At 39.9% G+C, this 23,538-nt stretch overlaps 4 protein-coding genes across 4 annotated transcripts in view; 2 read left to right on the top strand and 2 right to left on the bottom strand.

Moving 5' to 3' along the window:
* The first annotated feature begins 2,424 nt into the window (after positions 1-2,424).
* LOC128737263 (TBC1 domain family member 7) lies at positions 2,425-3,793 on the top strand. The gene is made up of 4 exons (XM_053831870.1): positions 2,425-2,767; positions 2,833-3,017; positions 3,081-3,485; positions 3,548-3,793. The coding sequence occupies exons 1-4, from the start codon at positions 2,563-2,565 to the stop codon at positions 3,662-3,664; spliced, it is 912 nt and encodes a 303-aa protein (XP_053687845.1). The 5' UTR covers positions 2,425-2,562; the 3' UTR covers positions 3,665-3,793.
* Positions 3,639-5,118, bottom strand: LOC128737252 (GDP-fucose transporter 1). Its single transcript, XM_053831860.1, has 4 exons — positions 5,069-5,118; positions 4,839-5,011; positions 3,836-4,772; positions 3,639-3,775 (listed from the first exon to the last, which is right to left on the bottom strand). Exons 2-3 carry the CDS (start codon positions 4,916-4,918, stop codon positions 3,839-3,841), a joined length of 1,014 nt encoding a protein of 337 aa, XP_053687835.1. The 5' UTR covers positions 4,919-5,011; positions 5,069-5,118; the 3' UTR covers positions 3,639-3,775; positions 3,836-3,838.
* Positions 5,119-5,579: 461 nt separating this feature from the next.
* On the top strand, positions 5,580-7,227 carry LOC128745175 (DNA-directed RNA polymerase III subunit RPC3). The gene is made up of 2 exons (XM_053842188.1): positions 5,580-5,781; positions 5,851-7,227. Exons 1-2 carry the CDS (start codon positions 5,635-5,637, stop codon positions 7,225-7,227), a joined length of 1,524 nt encoding a protein of 507 aa, XP_053698163.1. The 5' UTR covers positions 5,580-5,634.
* Positions 7,228-7,821: 594 nt separating this feature from the next.
* LOC128732699 (juvenile hormone esterase) overlaps positions 7,822-23,538 on the bottom strand; it is a 32,346-nt gene continuing 16,629 nt past the window's right edge. The window contains exons 2-7 of the mRNA XM_053825999.1: positions 12,152-12,274; positions 11,768-12,072; positions 11,006-11,715; positions 10,771-10,949; positions 10,423-10,706; positions 7,822-8,011 (exon numbers count right to left, since the gene is read on the bottom strand). Coding sequence (XP_053681974.1) covers positions 7,822-8,011; positions 10,423-10,706; positions 10,771-10,949; positions 11,006-11,715; positions 11,768-12,072; positions 12,152-12,274 — 1,791 coding nt within the window. The remainder of the gene's footprint in view (positions 8,012-10,422; positions 10,707-10,770; positions 10,950-11,005; positions 11,716-11,767; positions 12,073-12,151; positions 12,275-23,538) is intronic.

The following is a 23,538-nucleotide window of genomic DNA, read 5'->3' as shown; positions in this document are numbered from 1 at the left end:
GGTATACCCAAGGGGTTGGTCACTCGGCACAGCCGTTTTTATGTTAGGCGACTTGAAACGAACCGAACTGTGCCGATGCTGTACCGAAAGTGCCGAACTGCAAGATTTGTTAAATTCGTTCAAATCTGATAGATCTGGCAACCGTGCGAGATGATTTTGACAACTGGCAGTGCTCCCATTTCATATGTAAAATTGCACCGGAAATGTGTAAAGCCCTATAAATGTTATTTTTATAGGGCTTTAGAGGTGTGCCGTTTGATATCTCTGCAGTGCCGGGGCACTATGTGCTGAGTGTCCGACCCCTTGGGTATACCTGTATATCTCTCTCTATATCTTTATCTTTCTCTATAAATCTCTCTCTCTATATCTCTATAAAACAAATAGAAACAAATCGAATATTTTTAAAAGGTGACGTCATGAATGAACGCAATTCATCCATTTGACATCCACTCGTGGTTTGTTTACTATTTGTTAGGCGAACACGATATGCATAAATTGAAGTTAAACGTTTTAAAAACTGTCCAGCAGTGTCGCCCTCCAAGCTACTCGGAATGGCATTTTTTGTGCTTTCCTGATTTGCCGTTAAGGCCTTAAGCAATATTCACTTTCAAAATGTTGACCCACGTTCCAAGTCCGTGTAAACAAACCATGATAGACGTGATAGACGTCAAAGAAGCGAGGTTATGCTCGCCCGTGCAAAACCTTATAGAGCTTTCCAGTTATGTGTGTATTGGTGCTTGAAAATGAGGCAAACAACAACAGTAAACAAAAGAGATGCATTCCTTTGTCACCAAGGTACAGAATGAATTTCGTCTTCCGTTGGCTTAAATAGCAGCAAATTTTCAAAATATGTGCTTGAATTTGGAACAGGATGGAAAATTTGACTGAAATATGTGCTCTGGAGTGTGGCAAACGTAGAAACACAACTAGTAATCGTTATTTTTCGGTTTGTTCCTCCAGCATCAGCTGTTCCCCAAAATTAGGTAAACATCATGTATATACACGTGTATTTCGTGTTCGCTAGTGTGGATGCTTGAGCTGTCAGAAAGCTCTATTGTTTGGTATATTTTTTATTTACTGGCATCTCTGCGTGAGTGATTGTGGTGCAAGTTGTGGTGATTGTGAATGATAGAGAGCCTTAGAGAGTCGCCATCTTAAGCCGAAAATTCCAATCGAGCAGGATTAGTTGTCAAAAGTAAGTCCAATCGAACATAAAAGCTTCAGAGAAAGGTTCCTTGAGTATGTTATTCTATGTAGCATCAAGAAACTCGAAATCTTTAATTGCAATCGCTGGTTCTCAAAAGAATTAGCAATAACACACAACAGCAGCATAACTATTTACGGTACGACTAGAGTGACTATATACAGAGTGGCGACAATGTCAAAATTGGAATGATAATTATCTGTCAGTGTCATTCCAATCGAGCAGACGACCTATCCAACGCGTATGCAGGAAAGAGAAAGAAAACCCTTGGAAAAACCGCATTGCATACATTTGGGATGACTTGTCACCACTCTGTATATAGTCACTCTAGGTACGACCATTAACTATGGTAAAATTATCATTTAAAAGAATTACATATTCAGATTTTATAAAAATTATTTATTCCAAATGTTTGTTGATCACAGTATAATCTGTGTGTGCGGCAACACTGACAGACGCAGCTGCATTGTTGCTAGATTATTTGTTTCAGATGGCGACTCTTTAAGGCAGAGCTGCCATAAATACAGATATTTGTGCATGCATAAATTTGGAACCCTACCGTTTTCTCCGGATTATTTTATTTTCTCGATTTAATCTTTTAAATAACATAAATTGTTTATGAAGTACTTTAAAATTCAAGAACATTAGTAGAGCCAGAAATCACAACAACTGAAATAATTGATGGGTCCCAAATTTATGCATGCACAAATATCTGTATTTGTGGCAGCTCTGCTTTAAGGCTCTCTAAGCGAATGATAGTGAATAAGTCGACCAACATTTGAAAGGCGCGGATAAGCCAACTGTCAAACAGAACGAGTGAGAGTTATTTTTTGCAGGAACAGCATACGCTCAAAATAATTCACACGTCCTTTACACGTGAAAAATCACGTAAATTTCTCTACAGGGATTTACGTGATTTTCAGGTGATTGTTATTGGAAAAAATAATAACATCTATCTGATTTTCACGTTAACTCATTAAGATGCGTGCGAACTACCTGAAAATTACGTAAATAGTACAGGAAAAGCTGGGTGGAAAATATTCACATAACTTTTCAGGTAACTTCGACGTGAAATATATTTTGAGTGTAGGAAAATGAACTCTCACTCGTTCTGTTTGACAGTTGGCTTATTCGCCCTTTTCAAATGTTAGTCGACAAATAAAAGAAATCTGGTACCCCTGAACCCCTGATCGAAGGTGTTTTTTTAGATCAGCCGAACATGGAGCAAGAAGCGAGTTTGTTTATACGGTTTTAAAGTTTTTAAATTTTTCTGAGCACGAATATGCTACGCATTATACCATTTTACAAAGAGTAGCGTAAAACATAAGTAAATTAACGGGAACATAGAAAACACGAAAATGCGCACAACTCCGGCTATGGCGGACGAACGAAACTTTCGTTCCACCTACTATGAAAAGGTAGGTTGTAGGAGTGTAGAAGAACGTAAATCACTCGAAATTCTGCTAAAGGATAAGCCGCTGAATGTGTTGAAATTGAAACAGTTCTGCATCCGTTTCACTGTTCCAAACATTCATCGTAATGTACTATGGAATTTCCTGTTAGGTAAGATTATTTTATGCATTGGTTTATCCTAAAAATTAATCTGACCAATATCTGCGCGCTGAAAGGAGTAACTCCAGCGTACACCGATTCCCGGCAGTACGTGATGACCCAGCGTGAGGCAGTGTATAACGATCTGCAGAGAGCGCTGCAGGTGCTACGAGTCGTAGATGAAAAAACCCCTAAACACCGGGTGTTGTACGCTATGTGGCTCCTGGAAACTAAACAACTATGTCTCGGATATGACCTCAATGTAAGATACCTTTGTTAGACCTTCGGTTCGGTTTATTTTTGTTAAATATGTTTACTTTTTCAGAAAGAAAATCCATTTTCCAAAATCACTGAAGTACTACTACAGATTTTCGATAACGACATCGAAATTTACTGGATGGCGAAAGGTTTCCACGAATATAGTCACGAGATTCAGGAAGAGATGGGAAAACTTTCCGATTTAACTAGTACCATACTCGATAAGGAGGATAATGGAATGTTTCTGCATCTGAAGTCATGTGATATTTTATCGGTGCTTCCGTTAGCCAAATGGTACGGTTCATTTTTTGCTGGCGTGTTGTCGGAACTGGCCTTGATACGGATATGGGATAAAATCTGCGGAGGTTCGATCAAAATTGTGATTTTTGTGTTCATTGAGATTTTGCGCACCCTGCGAAGGCGTGTGCTACGCTCCGTGGATCTAAACTCATTGCTGGAATGTATAGATAGCGTAAGTCAAGCGTGGGAGATGTTGAAAATCAAACAATCAACTATATCTTGTTTCATTGTTAGATACGCGACGAACAGGAGACAGCTGATTTGATCGTTAATAAGGCTATCGAGTTATGGCAGCAAAACAAAGGACACAACGAGTTTATTTTACAGTCAAAGTCTAAAACTCTTATCTGAGATCGTGCTTCGTTAAAACATTTTAATTAGACGCTTTATTTTAACTGCTATCTACAATAATGTAAAAGTGTAGTGTAGTCTGTGTTTAAACAATTAAGTTAAACCTGCATGCTAAAATATATATAAAAAATTACCATTATTCGTTTATAAAACTTATTTGGTTTGGCCTACCTTCTAAACTCCTACCTTTTGACTGCTCATTTGTGTTCGATGTCGCCGGTTCATTTCAACCTGTTTTACACGTGTGTAAAGTCCGCTTCCAATAAGTACGATCGCGTTCGATGTCCACCAGAGGAGTGATTTTGATTCATTATACCAGGAAGTGGCCATCACAGTCTGAGCACATGCTTTCGCCGTTCCAGATATGTTATGTGTTAGCGGAGAAGTTACCTTAATTTGCAGAGCCGTAACGAAGCCGATGGCGAATCCGCACACACCACCAACCATCATTGCACCCCAGAACCATAGTTTGCTCAAGTGTTCGTAGCTCATGACGACCGGGAGTTCCCCGTTAATCAGCATTAGTGGAATGAATATGATGGCTGAATAAACGTTGTTGTAATAACTCAGAAGCCACACTTCTTGGTTTACGTACTGCAATGTTCGCTTTGTGAAGATCGAGTAAAGAGACAAACTAAGCGAACCTAACACTCCAAAAATTGTGCCAACTAGTGAAAACGATTCGGTTAACCTTTCCTGATCTACCCCGATCCAGAAGCCGGATACAATGAGGATACAGCAAAGCACAGCTTTACCGCTGGTCTTTTCCCCTAGCAGAGTGTAAGTGAGCACTACGTTAAATACCGTAGTCAGTGAGCGGCCAATATAGTAGAATGCTACTCCAACGTACTTCAAGCAGAGGTTATTAGTGGCAATCATCGCTGTAAAGAGAAGCGATAACGGAACCACCTTGCGGAATGTGTTCCCATCCAAAGGGTTACCGGCAGGGACGTTTATGACGTTAGGAAACTTCCTGCTCAGTACACCCATAACGAAGCAGATAGTGGAAGACACTAAAACCTGGAACCATGTTACGAATAGTGGTGCATTTAAATCCAACCCGCTCAACAGAGCCTTGTTCACGAAGACTGTCAATATGGAAATTATCCTGTAAAATGCATAGAATGAGCTCGCTTGTGAATCTACATCTATTTATTTGTTTATGCCAACTTACCAATAAGCGGAAACGACAAAAAATATTTTCATATATTTGGCGAACAGGGTCTTCCTGTCGTTATCCAATGGTTGATACATGTTGCACTGGATTGTTCGGACGTTAATTACGCATTCCCTTTGTGTTAATAAATGCTAAGCAAAAATACTGCCCGGTACAAACGAAACAAGGTTCTGTAAATCAAAATTTCTAGAGTATTATCAACATTATCAACACTTGAAATTATCAACCCTTTTCCACACCCTGAGCTATGTATCACAGCTATACGCTGGCTATACCATTAGAAAGATTAGAAATCAGTAGCAATGTTCTCAGCCACAGGTCAAAACAGCTGATTGATCGTGATGATGTCAATGATGATACCCCAAGATTATACCCTGCCTTACGATCAGGGTTGCCAGAATAATCTGTAATTCATAAGTATTACCAGTATTCCCTATTACACATTAAACTTGACATTAAACGTGCTTAATTTAAATTTCAACCAAAGCCTGCAAAAACTTAAAAACTTACATTGAAAACAGATCCATTTTTAAATTTTCAATAAGAAAATGTCCAGAACCTCTGATTGTGCCATTTTGCCCTCTATACCTGCTTAGGTAAACCAGGTAAACAGGTTAAACAGCACCGCTTGGAAGGATACTGGCATCCCTGCTTTCTGACGTCTGTTTGGCTTTGGCTTTCTTCGAGTCTCGCTGCCGCTGAAGTTTGTTTTTAAGGCATTTTGTTAGACCCATTAGACCGGTCGTGGCAACGTGGTTGATTATTGTGTTAAACAGCAGTTTTTACTTTGAATATGTCCATTCAGCTAGGAAAATTGTGTTCCTGCATAGTGCAGCAACATTTCGGAGAGGTTGTACGGATTGTGGCCGATGATCTATTTGCTGCCGTGGCTAAAACACTACCGATGATCGTCAAGAGTACACAACTATCTAAATCAGAGGTAAGATTACGAAGATCATTCTTGTACTGTGTAGAATGTGTTCAGTATGTGTGTTTTCCGTTATTTTAGGTTTGTCGTGCTCTTGCGGTTCTGTTGAAATTTAGCCTAGCTCGATTTCAACCTAATAAAGCCGGAACAACGACGGAATATATCCTGGACCACGAGCGGGTACTCATGGTTCTACGATATCCGCGTTACGTACATCTGATTCAAACCAAATTCGGTCACGAATCAGCCATACTCACCGAGGAACTTTTACGGGCTGGCTATCAAACGGCTTCTTATGTCATTCTAAAGGCAACCTCTATTTCGGATGTTAAGAATAAAAACACTATCACTACTCTACGACAGAAATTTGCTGATATGGTTTCGATGAACTATTTCATGAGAGCTCCTGACGCAAAACCCATTGAGGCGAACAGTGAACTGGTTATGTTAGAATACGAAGATTCAAGGTTGTTTCAAATGCCCGAACTAGATTTACGAAAGCTACTTGACTTGCAGGAAGGCAAGAGCACAAAAGCTCCCGATGAAGGCATCCATTGGGTGGTGAATTTAGAGAAATTTCATTTGGACTTCCGTGATGCGATCATGGTTAACGCTATAGAACGGATGATCGATGCTAATGCCGCCGAATGCTTAAAATTCTTGCTACAGCTGATGTATTCAAGGACCAAACCATGGGAAATGGTTTCCAACCCGATTCCATTGGTCGAATTGAAGCAATTATGCGAAAAAAAGTCCAGCAATTTGGAACTAATCAAGTTTTTGGAGCAGTACATAGCGGCAATCGAATCAGTTAATTTTATTAGTAAATTTGGCGACATGGGAGGGGGGCAGTATACGTTGAATATGAAGAAAATTCACGAGCAACTAATATGGAGCTGCATAGAAAATATAATCACGGAAAAGTACGGCTCAAAATCCGCTCGAATTTTTCGGGTCATAAGGATTAAAAAATATATCGAGCAAGAAGACATCCAAAAGGAGGCAATGGTTCCAGCTAAAGAAGCAAAACAACTAACCTACAAACTGCTTGAGGAAAATTTCCTTCAAATTCAAACATTTCGCAAACCAGGCGGTGGAAACGCTGGAGCTCCAAAATCGTTCTTTTTATTCTACGTCAATCAGACCCAGATTGTATCGATGCTACTGGAGACTTGCTATAAATCGCTATATAATTCTATAACCCGATCTACGCATGACAAGTCTGTTAATAAACGGCTAATAGAAAAAAGTCAACGGTTAGACAGCATAGTGGAAGCAATGAAGGATCGAGGCGAATCGGAGGAGTATATTGCGGAAATTCAGGAAACGTTAACCCCCCCGGAGAAGGAGATTCTGCAGAAGGTGAAGATACGAGTAAAGAGCCTGTACAGCGCCGAAATCGGAATTGATGAAACGATATTTCTGCTCAAGTTGTATCAGCAGTACCAGAAGAAATAAAGATGATAACCGAAACCGTTAGATTTTCAATTTCGCTGCACCTGTTTGGTAAGATTTAATAGGATTGTTTGAAAAAATATGATGATACATATCCAATATCATTTTGAAAATTTGTTTTCCAAAGAACAATTGCTAAAATATTTCATTTTCCTTCTAATACCATAACGGAATTAGAGCACTTTTCGAGCCAAAGTAGGAAGTTTGCCCTAGTGTTCGGATATAGTATCTAAATAACCGTTTAAGTTTTGTCGGTAACTTTATTAACTAGTGTCATATAGTCAGTCAGTCGATTGATTTGATCTTTCTAACCCTATGCGAACGTATATTAAAAATCTATCACTTCTACTGCTAGAAGCTTTCTTCTAAGCAGTCACTCACTGGAAAAGGTGCCTGATCAATCACTAAAATGGCATCTACTCTCTTAGCTATTCTAACCGGTCTGATTTTCTGGTAGGTCTGGTAAAAGACCATGCACATAAAAAACCTAATACAAATAAAATACTCTGAGCTTCTGGAAGCTGGTGATCTTCCTCCTAGTGATTATACTCCTATTCGAAACAAAAATGTAAGCACCTGCTCGCTCTCGGGGAACATTTAGAATATGTCACCATTGTACTTTGCATATTTTGCATCCCAGAAGTGAAGCCTCTCTGCTTCCGGGTTGTTCTGTGGCACTAGTTCGGAAGTTATATCTAAATACGGCAGCTCCGTCATCGTGTGCGGGATTACGTTTGGCCAGCGTACCCCTAGCAGGGTGTCCTCAGAACCGAGGGGAGTGGGATTGCTGCAATTGAAGCGAAATCGTTTAGAGAATCGTCTGGTATGGTTCAAAACGGTAAATGACGTGTATTCAAAGTCGCTCTAATCACTCTATATTTTTTAAGTAACTCGAGAAAATTATGTATTTGAATATTGAGTATACCGATAGATGGGTTGGGAATATGTGGGATTTTATCCGAAAGAATTTCTGAACCTTCTTTTTGACTTTTTCTAGTTGATTATGTTAACATTATGATGTTTAATCAGCATTAGGAAATAAAAACCAGTTCATTAGTGCAGATACCACGGCCTATGGTGTACACGTTTTCGTTTCGTTTCTAATTTCACCATCACCGCGCAATTATGCAAATATAAACTTACAGTCGATAATTTCGTATTATTTTCAAGTAAAACCACCCGTTACAAATTAGATGGAAAACAACTGACAATTTTCCATCGGTGGCTATGTTTATTGTTCCTGCCGTAAATGCTTACCACCACATGCTTACCAGCAGAATGCAGTACTCGCGACATTTTGCGAAAGAGCACCCGCTTTAATTCGAACCGTGACGCAGCGTACTAGTTAATTTATTTTATTATTTTTTCGTCATCGAGCCAACGTTGGTTGTCCACTCGGTGCCCCACTGATTGCCAGTGGTCCACCTACTTTAACGTGCTGCGTTCCCTTTTGCCTGATGAGCGGACGACGAACCCTACCCTGGCCCCGGGGCGTTCAGGTAACGAGGAGATTATGTAATGCTTGCCATGCGCCTCAGCGATGTACGCACGCAGCCGAGCAGGACCAGATTGGTCGTCATACAGTGCTGAAAGTTGTACGCGTTCGGCAATACCTGTCGGACTGAAATTATCTCTACGCATGAGGAACTGACCTAACCACAGAATGAAAGTGAAAAATTCGCTTTGCGCTGCTACTTTATCTGAGTGTGTTGTTTCATCTAATTCTACTAGAATCAATTCATGGTATTCTTGGTTGTAGAATTAGTTTTCCTAAACAATTTCCTCATTTCTTCCGTAATCGTGTTTTTGTAGAAGCGCCGATTTTTGAATGTTTTTAATCCACTTCCCATGGTCGGAGCATTACAAAATTAGTATCAAAATAAGCGAAAAAATTTGTAGAATTGAAATCAGTAATAATAAAATTTTGATTCTTTCAAAAATTTTGTTATTTGTGTCCTTTTTGTGACTCAGTAGAAGCCCAATCAAAACAAGTTTTTTCAATTTCTCAACAGAAAAAAAAAGACTTAAGAACTTAAAAGCAAAAAAAAAAGAATTTTCAGATCGTCAAAACCGTCTTTTATGACAGGCAAACGAAAAGCTAACTAAAACGTGCTGTAATAATCATCAAAAAGCACTATTGACTTCATGCTCAAACACGTGAGAGAAATTTGTTATTAAGATTAGACTCAACAACTTTGCAAAAAATGAACGACCGCGTGAGAGTGTTGAATAAATTATGATTAGGTATCAATGTTGATTCATCATGTGAAAATGAAATAACATGGCAAACGAGTGGTGAACGGGGTTAGTTTTGTCTGCTAGCCAAGTGCCTATGATTATCTATCAACTTTTTATGATTATCTTCAACTATCCAACATCTCTGACCCCTCAGCTTTCATTATCATCATAAATCATTAATTACATAGTATCTGTAATAATCAGTCAAAACGCTCAGCTACTCCGCAACCGGAACAAATATCTGTTAACACAGATGTATTGGATGCATTCTTACATATTGGAGGAATCTCAGATTTGAATTACAGCTCATGATTGTAACAATTCGCACACATTTTAAACAAATTGTAAACAACTTTTTTACAACAATACAAATTTAGTTGCAGCATGCGATACGAAACAAGTTACTTTTGTGCGAGCCAGTAAATTGCCTAAGGAGGTCCAAGTCAATAAAACTTATGTTATAAACTGTTCAGAAATATGCTTTCGTTTTCATCACACCTTGGCAAGCCAACATTAGCTCTATGCTACAGAGACGTGCTGAATTTTTCGTCCAACCCATCATCATTGAAATGAGCCCCTAAAGCTTATTCAATTATTATAGACAGCTGAACATTTGGCTCAGAACCTAAAAAAACATTCAATTGGATGTCTTGGCTTAACTCTTGTCATTGCAAAAAAAACTAACGACAGCCACATTTGATGTTATGTACTCTACCAGACAAAAAGCGAAGTGAAAGATAAACGACAACATTATAAATTGCGCCAGTGACTGTTCAAATCTTAGCCAGTAGCAACCCAATGTTGAAGCCATCGAATTATGCTATCAATTACAAATAATTATAGAGTCGTTACTTTGTGGTTCGGCACGTTTTTGCCCACCAATCACACAATACCGTCCGCTTGAATAATTTCAAAAGTTTTTAGATCTTGCACTATATAAATCTGTGAGCTAAAGCTTACCTGTGCTTTGCAAAATTGGTCCACATTCGGGTCATTTTGGCCATCGTTTGCAGCTCCGTCGACGAATTGTCTAGACGGATGTTGAGCACCCCGAAACGGAACAGATAGCCCAGTTCGTCGCCGTGGCAGGTACCGGGCCAGTCAATCCCCAGTATCCGCTTGTAGATGCCCAGTGCACCGTCGTAGGCGAATCTATACAGCCAGGTAGAATTTTGGCCTTCGCCTGTGGCATGCAACCGAGCAAAATCGATTATACCGTGCAGAAACATAGCGTCGGACATCAGCTGGAATGTGTGAATGTTATCATTACTGTGTTCGCTAAAGTGTTACGAGCGGTTCGTAACTTACGTCCATCATGTTCTGCATTGACGAGTCGCTGATATTTTCACCGTTGAGATAAAAATTGCGCATGTCCTGTGCAACCAAAGCCCCATCGTCGGTGTCTCGACTCACGTGCAGAGTTGCGGGAATCAATCTTTGAAAATCTTCGTTTATGTTTTTCAGCAAATTCGGATCCTTCCGTACCCCTGCAATAATCGAATGGAATCATTATTTTGTACATTAAACTGAACATACAACATACTTCTTATGAACAGCATAGCTTCGTGTGAGTTAAAGCCCGCTATTAGTGGCACGTGATTATAAGAGCCCTTTTGCATGATGTTCATCGGTTCATCGGCGATCACCGGTGCCTCATCGGATGCATCGTCACCGATCCAATTCTCGACGGATGGTACAAAAGGCAAACCGATACTCCTTTTGACGTCTTCCTGCGTAATAGTTTTGGGGGCAGCATTGACAATCTTCTGTGCGGATGCTTTGCGTAAACAACTCAATAATTCATCCGTACTGTTGGTATTACAATTTAACTGATGTCCCAATGAAAACCCGCGCGTTTTGGGATCTTTCGCAATTGACCACGGGTTTAATGCCGTTCCGCTTTGAGCGATTGCTTTGTGGAATAACCCTTTGGCCAGGGGAGACATTATAAGCATATGCACCGAAACGGCACCGGCCGATTGGCCGAATATGGTGACACTGTTTGGATCACCACCGAAGGCAGCTATGTTTTCCTGAACCCATTTGAGGGCCAATATTTGATCTTTCAAGCCGGCATTACCAGGAGCATCTTTACCGACACCTAAAAATCCCAGCGCACCCAGTCGATAGTTGAACGATACCAAGACAACACCTTCTGGCACGAGGTAGTCCGGACCGTAAAGGAATGCATTGCCTGATCCGAAGGAGAAGGCACCTCCGTGGATCCATACCATCACAGGAAAATTTGGGACGCTGCAATTCAGATATGATAAAATCAAATAAACGTCTTATAAAAACAACTTACTAATTTTCAGCCGGTAAATCAGGTGTGTAAATGTTGAGAAACAAGCAATCTTCCGTACCCTTATAGTTATCGAGGATCACACTTCGGTGGGGACACACGGAGCCTTCCCGCAGGGCACTTCGAATTCCTTTCCAAGGTTGTTCCGGAAGTGGGGCCTTGAAGCGGAGATCCCCAACCGGCGGTTGCCCGTAACGGATTCCCTTGAAGGCGTAGAATTCGCCCTTGTTGCTTCCCTTCACTCGTTGAATACGACCCTGAACGGCACCGCCTCGGGTCATCACAATTGCTCGGGATTCTTTTTGTCGCTAGTGGGTGGCACAGTGGAGCGCAATTAGACACTCACTTAGTAGACGGAGTTGATTGTATTGCAGACACGCCACTTACCCGGAATGAGTTGACCACTTCCCGCACGAAGCCCATCGTTGTCTGGGGTATAATCCGCACCAACGAGTTGATTGAATCGGACTCGCGTGCAATGCCGGCGAAGGTTTTCCATGCTGTTGTTTCCTGTAGAAAGCGGGAAAAGCATAAGAAATTGTATACAACAAATGGTGTTGGCTGATACTTTTTTTTCTTGTCTATACTATCAACACACGTAATAATGAAGAACTAAAAAATTTAAGAATAACGCATTTGATGAAAACTGATAATTAACCAAATATTGATGTTTAATGGCTGGCATTGCATTTATTAAAGAATATGTTTAGACAATGGCTGAACATGACCAATGCCGGTTCTTGGATTCGCACCAAAACGGTAATCACACTCGAAGAATGATTGTTAATTGGCGATATTTTTATTTGTTTAACCGCTTAGTTTGTTTCGAGGAACGATGCTGGTCTAACCCCTCTTAAGGGGTGGGCTCCCATACATATAAGAATCATAAGAACCTTTCATAAGCCTATCCCTATCATAAGAACCTTCCCCGGTCCCTAAAAACCCGACATGCAAATTTTCACACCGATCGGTTCAGTAGTTTCCAAGTCTATAAGGAACATATGGACAGACAGACAGAAATTCATTTTTATAGGTATAGATTTTCAGTAACTATTTTTTGTTTCTCTTTTATGATTTTGTGAACATCATTGAAACAAAAAACTCAAATTATTCTAAATCGAAATGGTGACGAACAGGTAGAATACCTGACTGCTGACTCTGATTTGTGGAACATAACAATGAGACAGTCCCCCAAAAGGCCAGGATAGGTTTAACACTACATAGAGGGTGTCCCACATCAAATTGCATTGCATTGTATTTTCTCTTGAAAACTTGAGTAGAAGTAGTTTAGAGTGTATTGTTTACACTCTATTTTTATCGAGGTAAATTCTTGGACAACTGGAAAAAATGGCGTCACCAGAAAAGCAACGTCGCCAATTTATTTTGCGCAAGCACCTGGAAAATCCTCAACTCCCTCATCACGAATGATGAGACTTACTTCAAGGCGGACTTCCGGCAGCATCCGGGGCTACTGTACTTCACCGCCTAGCACAAGTTTGATGTTCCGGAGGAAGTAAAGATGCGGAAACTTTCCAAGTTTGCCAAGAAATACATGATTTGGCAAGTGATCTGCTCATGTGGCAAACGGAGTGCGCCGTTCGTGACTACCGGGACTGTAAACGGGCAGATCTACCTCAAGGAGTGTCTACAAAAGCGTCTGCTTCCTCTGTTGATGCAACACGAGGGCTCTATAATCTTCTGGCCGGATCTAGCTTCGTGCCACTGTTCAAAAGATGTTTTGGAGTGGTACGAAGCCAACGGGGTCACTTTCGTATCCAAGGAGAACGCCCCCAACGCACCGGAACTAAGCCCCATCGAAAAATACTAGGCTATTATCAAGCAGACATTACGGAAACATCCCAAGGAAGTCAAATCTGAGGAAGACTTGAAGAAAAAGTGGGTTTTCGTACAGATGAAGCTGCAGTCAGGTTGTACAAACAAAACTTTTTGAGTGGAGCTAAGCGTAAGGTGCGAGCATACGGCTATGGTGTTGAAGTTAAATGAAATAAATATGCCAAAAGCTTACTAATGGGTTATACTTTGTTTTCTGAAAGTTTGAAAAAGGATCGGTCAATTAGGTAATTTTCTACAGCGTTTCTTCTGTGGTGCAATTTTAAGTGGGACACCCTTTACAGTAGGGTAATGTCGTTATCGTCGGGCCACTGTTATGGTCGACCCACCACGATTTTTTCAGATTTAGTAACTCGTGATACCTATGTACAAGCATTGTAAAACTTCTCACTGTGACAGCTAAATTTTCACAATATCGTGGACCCCCGTTCGTTTGACCGTTTTTAATCTGAACACTTTTTAATTTGAACCCCGTTGGTTTACACGATGTGCAAATTAAAAAGGGTTCAAATGTCATTCTCAATATGACATCATTTGCTTATGCAGACAATGCACATAAAAACGATTTGTTTGTACTGATCTAGCGTGTTTAATCTGTTTCACAATGCGTTTTCCCAACGATTATATCTGATCTGATCGGAGAATGAAATATTCGCTGCTTGCAACTGCCCACTGAATCAAACCACCAAAACAATAACGAAGAACAGGGCAGCCAGTTCACACAAGCTCCAGTATATTTAGGGTTACCAGTTGTTCAAATTAAAAGCTAACCCCGTTAGTTTGCATGAGGAATCGTTCAAACGAACGGGGGTCCACTGTATTGGGAGTTTCAATCGTGTATTCAAAACACGCGTACTGAATTCACTGATTAAATCAGTACTAAAAAAGTTTTCCAAGTGCAGTTAACTTTTCTTCAAGAAATGATTCATGAAATGCAATTATCGGGATAAATATTGTGCTTTGCAGCTGTACCTGGATTAATCCAGATTATTTTCTCTAATGCCTATGTATATGACAATACAAAACAGCAACATAGCAGTTGTCACTCTTTCTCTTTCTCACTCACAGCATTCGCATTGTCGCACTTTTAGACTGAGCACTTTTAGATAATATTTATACTTATATGGGCCGTTGCTCACGAAATTCATTCTTTTGATGTCTCTACATAGAATGAAGTATTCCACCACGCACACATATAAAGATTTTTTGACATTAGCTGAGGCCCTCGCTGAGGCTGTTTGCAGTAGGAGTAATATCAACAACATCAAATTCCAAACTCCCGGATCCCCTCCTCCGCTCTTTGCTCCCCTCTCACTCCTACATAAGCGATCCTCAGCAAATGTCATTCTCGTTGGTGACGAAACCGCAAATTACTTCATTTCAATACGTATTTTTTGGATAAAGAGCGGTGGCCCAACCTGTACAACGTGGCCCGAGTATGACAACACTTTTTGTCTTCACATATATAACTATAACTTTTTTTATTTTTTAACCAATCAGTTCCAGATTTTCCAGCAATATAGCTTATTCTTAGACCTTTACATCGACCTATTTAGATATTAAAAATTCTCTTGGAAACGGAAATCATGGGCGAATGTCAGAAGGCGGCCGAACAACGACGACCTTCGCCTACTAGAATGACTTATTTTCTATCTCAATAAAACGCGTATTAGAGTAAACAATAGACCTACAGTAGAAATGTTTCACATCAAAATAGGTGAACAAGAATGCAAAGAAAATATGTAAATTTTAATGACATATACAACGGTCGCACTAATTGTTAAATTACGATAACTAGACGGCAATAATTGGTGAAGCAGGTTCTGAACAGGTTTTCTGAAAAAAAAGGTTCTGAACAGAAAACTGATTGTTTATCTCCACGCACATTTATCGACTCATTCGTTTGTATTCATTCGATTTCAAGAGAATGGAATTGACTAAACTACCACTAGGTTAGTAACCACTCCGACCGATGTGTCTTAATACCCGGATCACTGTAAGTGGTGACAAAGCAAGTGTAAACACCCAGAGATAACTCAGTCAAAACCACCGATACCTGTTTTATCTTTACCTCTCATCATTAGCATATACGCACAGAACAGAAGTGGAAGTTAAAATCAAAACTCGTAACTCTAACCTTTTACAGATACTAGCGAACCTGGCGGTGGAAAGTGGCTTTTTACACGGAAAATTTACTATACTGTTTTCCCAATTTAGACTAGCTGACCCAAAGCAAAGTTGCCAGAACTATTCTATGGAATTCCTGTACGGAAATGGCAAAAAGGTGTTAATAATCTTTATGCTCACGCGACCAAACCAACAAAAACTCAATCATGCATGTATCAATTTAGTTATATAGAAGTGAAGAATTTTCTAGGAATCTCAAAAACAGTGCATTGGTAACAATAATTTACATTCGTCTAACATAAAACTTCACTTTTCGGGCGAGAAACAGATGACGCCGCTACAAAAGTTAAGTTTGCTGCTGCGGAAATATCGTATTAATCGTTTTTTACACGCACACTAGCCGCGCACTAGCATAAAAGTGATCCAGTGATCCAGATGTGTTGGCTTCATCTATTTTGTTCGAAAACGTCAAAGTTGCCACCGTGTGATTAAAACTAGCATAGGTGTTTTTTCATCTCTCAAACATGCTAATGTAGTTGCCGCTAACCGCAGGTGATCAATAATAAAAATCAAAATCTATACCTACGCGACTTTTGATTTTACTCCTATTTTATACGTTACACCGGTTACGCATGTCGTTGGAAGTTTAGCATAGAGATTGCTGACAAGAATATTACGCACACATCGCCGCGTATACGTATACGCGATTTGTTTGCATCTAGAGTTTTTTTTCATTGCAAAGTGTTTCCCGATGCATACAAACCACCAATACAGTCGCACATCAACAATTCTTATATTGCAAATTGCATTAAAAACGTGAAATGCAAAAATCTTGTAAACAGTTTGCAAGTAAAATTCCAGCGGCGAGCTGTCAAATATTTATGTCAACTTATTGCGAGTGTCAATCCCAATAAATTGACATATGTAATTGACAGCTCGTTGCGGGGCTTTTACTTGTAACATGTCTGCAAGTTTCTTGCATTTCACGTTTTTGATGCAATTCGCAATATAAAATTTGTTTAAGATCACAAGCCGCATGTTGATTTCGATTCTCGTCTCGATGATACATTTTGAAAATTCATAACACTTTTCTTTCTGGCATCCTTGCCAACTCGTCTAAATGCTCCAGTCTCGCCACTAGGGACTGGTGAGGCTGTCAAATTCTACATATTTTCCGTATAGCATTTATCAGTTTTGGTTTTGCTCCCACTTGCTGGTTGGAAGTATTAAACAGGAAGCAATTAAACAGTGTATTTTTATTACAATTTTACTATTATTAGCTGTTGTCTCTGTTATGAAATTCAACTAGTCGAACCAACTGAATCTGTCAGTTCGCTCAGTGAAACCAAAACAAAAACAAAAGTTGGGTATTTTAATCCCCCTGTGTCTAGTCTAATCTGCCTGGACAGTGGGTAAAGTGATGAAATATGTAGTTATGAATTCTTTTTTTTTTTTACGATATTCCTAATTTAAAAAGTTTTTGTATAGTTATCTCCTGTAAGTTATTTCAATTTATTGCTTCTTATAAATTCAAACGATTTGCTCCCGTTGTACAATGCATGTCGTTTGACTCCCCAATTAATTTGTATTATCGGTCCATCTAAACGAAAGCATCATCAAAAAGGACCCAAATTTTGAGCTTGCTCTTTTTCATCCATTTTCAATCCGAACTTCGTTTTCCTTGCCTCGCTTGAAAGGTATGACCCAAAACTGACACCCAAGGTAAATTTCGGAGTATTTTGTACTAATGGCCGCTTCTGCGTCGGCTCCGGAACATCAACCACCTGTCTCCGGGGACATTTTTGTATTTTGAGATAATTCATTTTGCGGCACATCAAATCACATCGGCTTAAAAAGGCTTAGCAAAATAACACTAATGGAACTTCCCGGTGCTTGGGCAGACAGACAGACTTCGCAGCCGGTTATTAGAGTACAGGATAATTACGGGGCTAGTGCAACGATCCTACTGACTCTATAGCAGCACCTCCTAGCCGAGATTCGAATATACGACGACTGGCTTGTTAGGTTAGCATATTACCCCGAAGCTAACTGGGTGGATTATGATTCAGCACATATGGGATTATTCGGGACAAAAATGTGTAATACCTTAGAAGCTATGATATCAGATATGCCTTCAACACATAAGATGGTTTTTATTCCAATGGTGATGGTTGCTTCTAAAACGCATTATTAGTTTGATATATGTATTGTAGTTTTCAGTGCCATAGGATTTTGTTTTAAACCGCCCCAATATAACCAGAACTACCCCGTTAACCGGTTCATTATAAGTTAAATCGCTTATATACCCTAAAATCATCAATTGAACCCAAACCCGGTTACTGAAGTGGCTATTTGGTTCCAAAATGTCTCCATTGTACTTCCATCAATGTCTTTTGATCAAAGCGATATGATTTGATGTGCCTCATGATGCATTATCCCAAAATCCAAAGAATTCCCCTGAACCAGGTACCGGATGTTCCAGATCCGATAGTGATGTGGTCATTTGCTTTCAAAATGTCTTTATTATACTTTCAATAGTCTCATTTTATCAAGATGATGTGATTTGATGTGCCGAAAGATGAATTATCCTAAAATTTAAACAATGTGTCGCGAATCAGGTACCAGATGTTTTTCCGGTGAAGTGGCCATGTTGGTCCAAAATATCTTCATTACTTCTATTAGTCTTATTTCATCAAGCTGATGTGATTAGAGGTTTGCGGTACATCAATTGATGCTTGCGGCAATGAATTATTTCAAAATACAAAACGAAATACGAATTAAAATGAGAATGAGAGCAATCTCAAATCTTTTTTCTAATGCATTGAAGGTTAAGCGGTTATACTTTACACAGTTGAGAGGACTAAACCTTTTAACTGATTAAAGTGGAAATTTGTATACATGTTACGGTAACAGACCAAAAAAAAAAAGAAAAATAATTTTACTCTTCGATTAATCTCTAGAAAATATTTCCAGAAAACTTGTATTAAATCAACAAACGAAAATATAACTTGTTTAAAAGTTTCAAGTGGATCGGTGTAGGTTTTTTCGAGAAATCATGCTCATCGACTTTGGAAATACAGTTTTGAGAAATTCGCTTTCGCAACGTAGCGCTCTGACACGTAACAATCAGCCAAAAAACTATTCGGACGGCAGCGCACAAATTTTTCTCTTGAGACATGAACTGATCGCCAATCGCTGTTTTATCGAATGCTGATGTTTTTTGATATGCGACACGACATACTTTACTGATGCTGAAATGTCCCTTTATGGGAACCGGTTCCGGATTCATAGTGTCCCCCCGGATCCGGACCGTGCGCGCCATGGCTCGTAACTGCGGCAAAGTAACTTATATGTCCACAGTCGATGATACATTTACAAAAATCAACAGATTTCAAACAAATTTTAAATATTTGGCAACTATCTAAAAAAGCCATGTCGCGGTCCCCCAAAGAACTCCGTTATAACTCCGGGGCCATAAGACATATGGGCATTATCTATAGACATTATGAAAATAGAAAAGATCTTAGAGGGGTTAATATGTTATCACAGAACAGAAATGGAAGTAAAAATCCAAACACGTACATGCTACAGATTTCTACAGATACTAGCGAACCTGGCGGTAGCGAGTCACTTTTTTCCACAAAAACACACGAACGTATACGAATGCACACAAAAGCATGTGAAAGCTGCTATGCGATTGGCAGCGAGCGTTCTGCTTATATTGCTGTTATTCGCTTCTATACGAAAACCTTCCCAAAGAAAAATAAAAACAAAAAAGACTTTTACCGCTTTTGTTTTTGCTTAGGTCCAATCTAGGTTCGCTCTAGTTCCAATCGAACGGCTGTCAAAACGTTTGTTTTTTCACTCAGGTTGGTTCGCTCTGGGTTGCACTTTTTAGACGACGGGTTTACACTGAGTTTTTTCAGAGTTTGAACCTCGCAATAAGCAATGCACTGACAACCCGAAAACGTTTGTTTATGCTCGCGAAAATGTTGGTTTATTTAGTAGTCGGTTGCAATAAACCCAGGTTAAAAAAAACAAAAACGCTATTTGTTACCAGTTTTGATCGCCGAATCGTTCGGACTTCCACTTCTGTTCTGTGATGTTATTCTTGTTGACTTATTCGGCGAGAAAAAGTTTATTTCAGTTTCGCTTAAGGTTCTTCAGATAGTCGAATTTACACTTAGTTCTATCCAAAAATATATAAACTTGTTACCTTAGAGCTTTCCATAAAATTTATTGCGGTCGAAGCCATTGAATCTAAATTGGTTTGTGTAAAAAGCCAACGCCAAGGGTTTATACCGTCTTTAGGCATTACCCTTCTTTATCGACAGACTTCGCAGCCGGCTGTTAGAATACAGGAAAATTACGGGGCCAGTGCAACGATCCTACTGACTCTAACTAGCAAGCCCCACCTAAACTCAAAATGTTCTGCACATAACTAATAGTAAATTTCCATATTGCTGATTGCAAGGAAAATTGTACCCTCCAAAGTGCGAAATCGCTCATAAAAGTGCGATCCTGCATTAAATCGTTTTGGTATCTTCGGCGCACTTTTTCGTTACATTCCAAGCAATAAGTGCACCTAAGAGACCGAAACGATTTAAGCCAAAATAGCACTTTTAAGAGCGATTGCGCACTTATTGATTAGACAATCTTCCTTGCAATCAACAATATGAAATTCCATATGATTATCATGAGCCACATATAAACATAATCCTTCCAGAAATACACATAAAAATTAGACGCGTATGAATAGTATGTGCTAATTTATCGCTTGCACATAAATGATAACTGTTTGGCACATAAAAGTTTTCTCAGTGTAGCCGAGATTCGGACGGCTTGTTAGACCAGCATCGTACCTCGACGCTAACTAGGCGGTGCTAACTGGTTTGTGTATGTGACATAAAATTGGTTTGTGTGTGTGACGCCTATGCTTGTATATGCATATGTACATGCGTGCATACATATTTACGTAAACATAATGATAAATATATTTTGTTCTTGTCGAATTGAGTCGAATGACAGTCGCCATTATGGCTCGAAGAAGCTGATGGATATATAAATGCATATCCAGCTTTTTACATGCCATAATGGCGGACGGCGTTCGTAATATTTGGATAGCATTTTTGACATTTCCTAAATACATGGCACGTTTTCTTTCCGCACGTTCCGTTAATTTTAACGTGAACGTGCGCAAAGAAAACGTGCGATGTAATTACGAAATGTCAAAAATACTGTCCAAATATTACGAACACTAACACAGATTATACGGTTCACCAATACGGCTCGTAAAAAGCTAGATAAAATTATTTAAAAATATCCTTCTTTACGGAGAAAATGCTCACTTATGTTAAACAAATAATATTTCATTCAGATTTTCAGGTTTATATACCCACGAACGATAGGATGCTTCTTGAAAACTGCTATCCAAAATAACAGCATACTCTGTGAAAAAAAATCAATCAATCCTGCATAGAACAATACTAACGTGACTAGTAGGCCCTATTGTGATAATAGATACGATATTTTGATAAAATCATACATTTTCCATTTTGGACTTATGGCCAACATTTTGCATCAAATACTCCTATGTGCGAAGTAAAGCTGAAATATTTAGACGAGTTGAGGAATTTCGTTTAGACGAGATTTTGAATGACAAGTGCACTCAAAACAAAAACTCGTCAAAGTTCTTACTTATTGGTAGAGTTTTAGACCAGAGCGTAGATGCCAGGTTTTGCTCGAACGATTGTTCGAACTTCCACTTCTGTTCTGTGATATACGTCAGTTGACGGTTAAGAAAATTTCCCGTTTTCAGAGGACACCGAAGTGTCAGAGGAACGCCAAACATTCCATCATTGATCGCATTAGTTACGCTAGCCACCTGGGAGAAGACCATAGATCAGTGGTGACCACGGTATAAGCATAACGCGGGCTAAATCCAGATCTCCTCAATAGATCCGCGGCCGGAATCACTTCTGACATTAATAATTTCAATCTATAGTTTCCGTCCACCATCCATCAAGCCAGTCCGCGGGCCGCAAGGACCTTATTTAAGAGCCGCATGCAGCCCGCGGGCCGCAGTTTGGCAAATCACCAAGAAGTCGCGTTATCAAGGAACCGTCGCCGTGTTCATCTTAGGGTGTCCTGAGACAACTGGATTGACGGGAAGGGTAAGGTGACCGGATACACTAACGAGGGTTGATTTATTCGGTAAACGTAGCTTCAACGTTCTTCGTTCACAACGTGCCTGCTTTCGAAAAAATCCGGCGAGAAATCGATCAGCTGAAGAATAACAAAGCTGCCGGAACGGACCGACTCCTGGCAGAACCATACAAAAATGGCCAAAAACCACTAGCGACGGCACATCACTGGATAGTTTCAAGGATTTGGGAGGAGGAGAAACTACCGGAGAAGTGGCTGAAAGGCATGGTTAGTCCCATATACAAAAACGGCGATCGGCTGGATTGCTGTAATTGCCGCGACATAACGCTGGTCAACGCTGTTTACAAGGTGATCCCCCTAATTTTGTTTCGTCGTCTATCCCCTATGCCTATAGCAAGAGAATTCGAAGTAGTGGTGGGCAAAACGGCTCATTCGAGTGAGCAGCTCTGAACCGTTCGTTTTCTGCTGCGAACCGATTCAAATCGGCGGCTTGTGGTTCACGGTTCGTTTGTTCGGTTTGTTCGCTATTATTGACAGTTCGGTAGATTACGATCCACGAACTAAACTTCGTGTTACCTTCGGGTGCGTTCGAAGAACCGTGGTTCTTTTTCAAGACTGACTCTATCTGGCAGCACCGCTTAGCCGAGATTTGAACATACGACGACTGGCTTGTTAGGCCAGCATCGTACTTTGAAACCACTACCTAAGCGGTTTATTCATTCAAGCTAGAAATTAAGCCTAGTTTTCCTTCCGCAAGATGCTTTGACTATAAAGCTTTAGATAGTAGTAGACAGACTTTGCTTACGGAGGACATTTCACTTGCCGTATTGAACGAAAGGTGTTGCGGACTATTTTTGGCGAAGTACAAATGGAAAGCAGAGAGTGGCGTAGACGTGTAATCCACGAGTAACAAGCACTACTTGGAGAGATTCCCGTCACACACCTGGCGAAAGTTGAGAGATCACGGTTAGCCGTTCACGTCGCAAGAATGCCGGACTATTGTACAATGAAATCCATTCTCTTCAACAACCCCACTGGCACCATGAATAGAGGAGTCCAACGAGCTAGACTGCTCGACCAGGTTGAAGCCGTCTAGTGTGTACTGTTAGAAGCCAGTAAGAACAACCTCGTGTTTGTGTCTTGACCTTTGTAATGAGATCAGGCATCCGCTTATTTTTCTAACGGCAGATTTTTTTCAATAGATGAAGCGACTTTCATTCGACTGCTTTCGAAAATAGACACTGATGAAGCCTACAAATCGTAGGTGAAATAAGTATCTGTCGTGAATAAAATCAATAGTGAAATTATCCCATGAAAAAAGTTTTTAATACAAGAATGATCAGGAATCCAAACAAGGTTAATGACTTTCAAAATGGTTAGCTTAGAATTAGTCACACACAGGGCCAGCTAGCTATCGTAACGAAAGTTGTCTGAGGCGCAAATTGAATTCTGCACACAACTAGAACAACAGTGCAGTAACTTCCCAGCGAATAGGAGTCCTCCAATTCCAGTTCACGGCAATAAACATCAGCATCCGCCTTAACGCTTCTTTCTGGTTACTTAATGGTTCGCTCCAGTTCGGGAAAGGTTTGTTCTCTGAGATCAAATCATCATTACACGACGTTTTTGAT

This window comes from Sabethes cyaneus, chromosome 1 (assembly GCF_943734655.1).
Source record: "Sabethes cyaneus chromosome 1, idSabCyanKW18_F2, whole genome shotgun sequence".
Classification (NCBI taxonomy): Eukaryota; Metazoa; Arthropoda; class Insecta; order Diptera; family Culicidae; genus Sabethes; species Sabethes cyaneus.
This window is presented reverse-complemented; position numbering and strand designations above follow the sequence as displayed.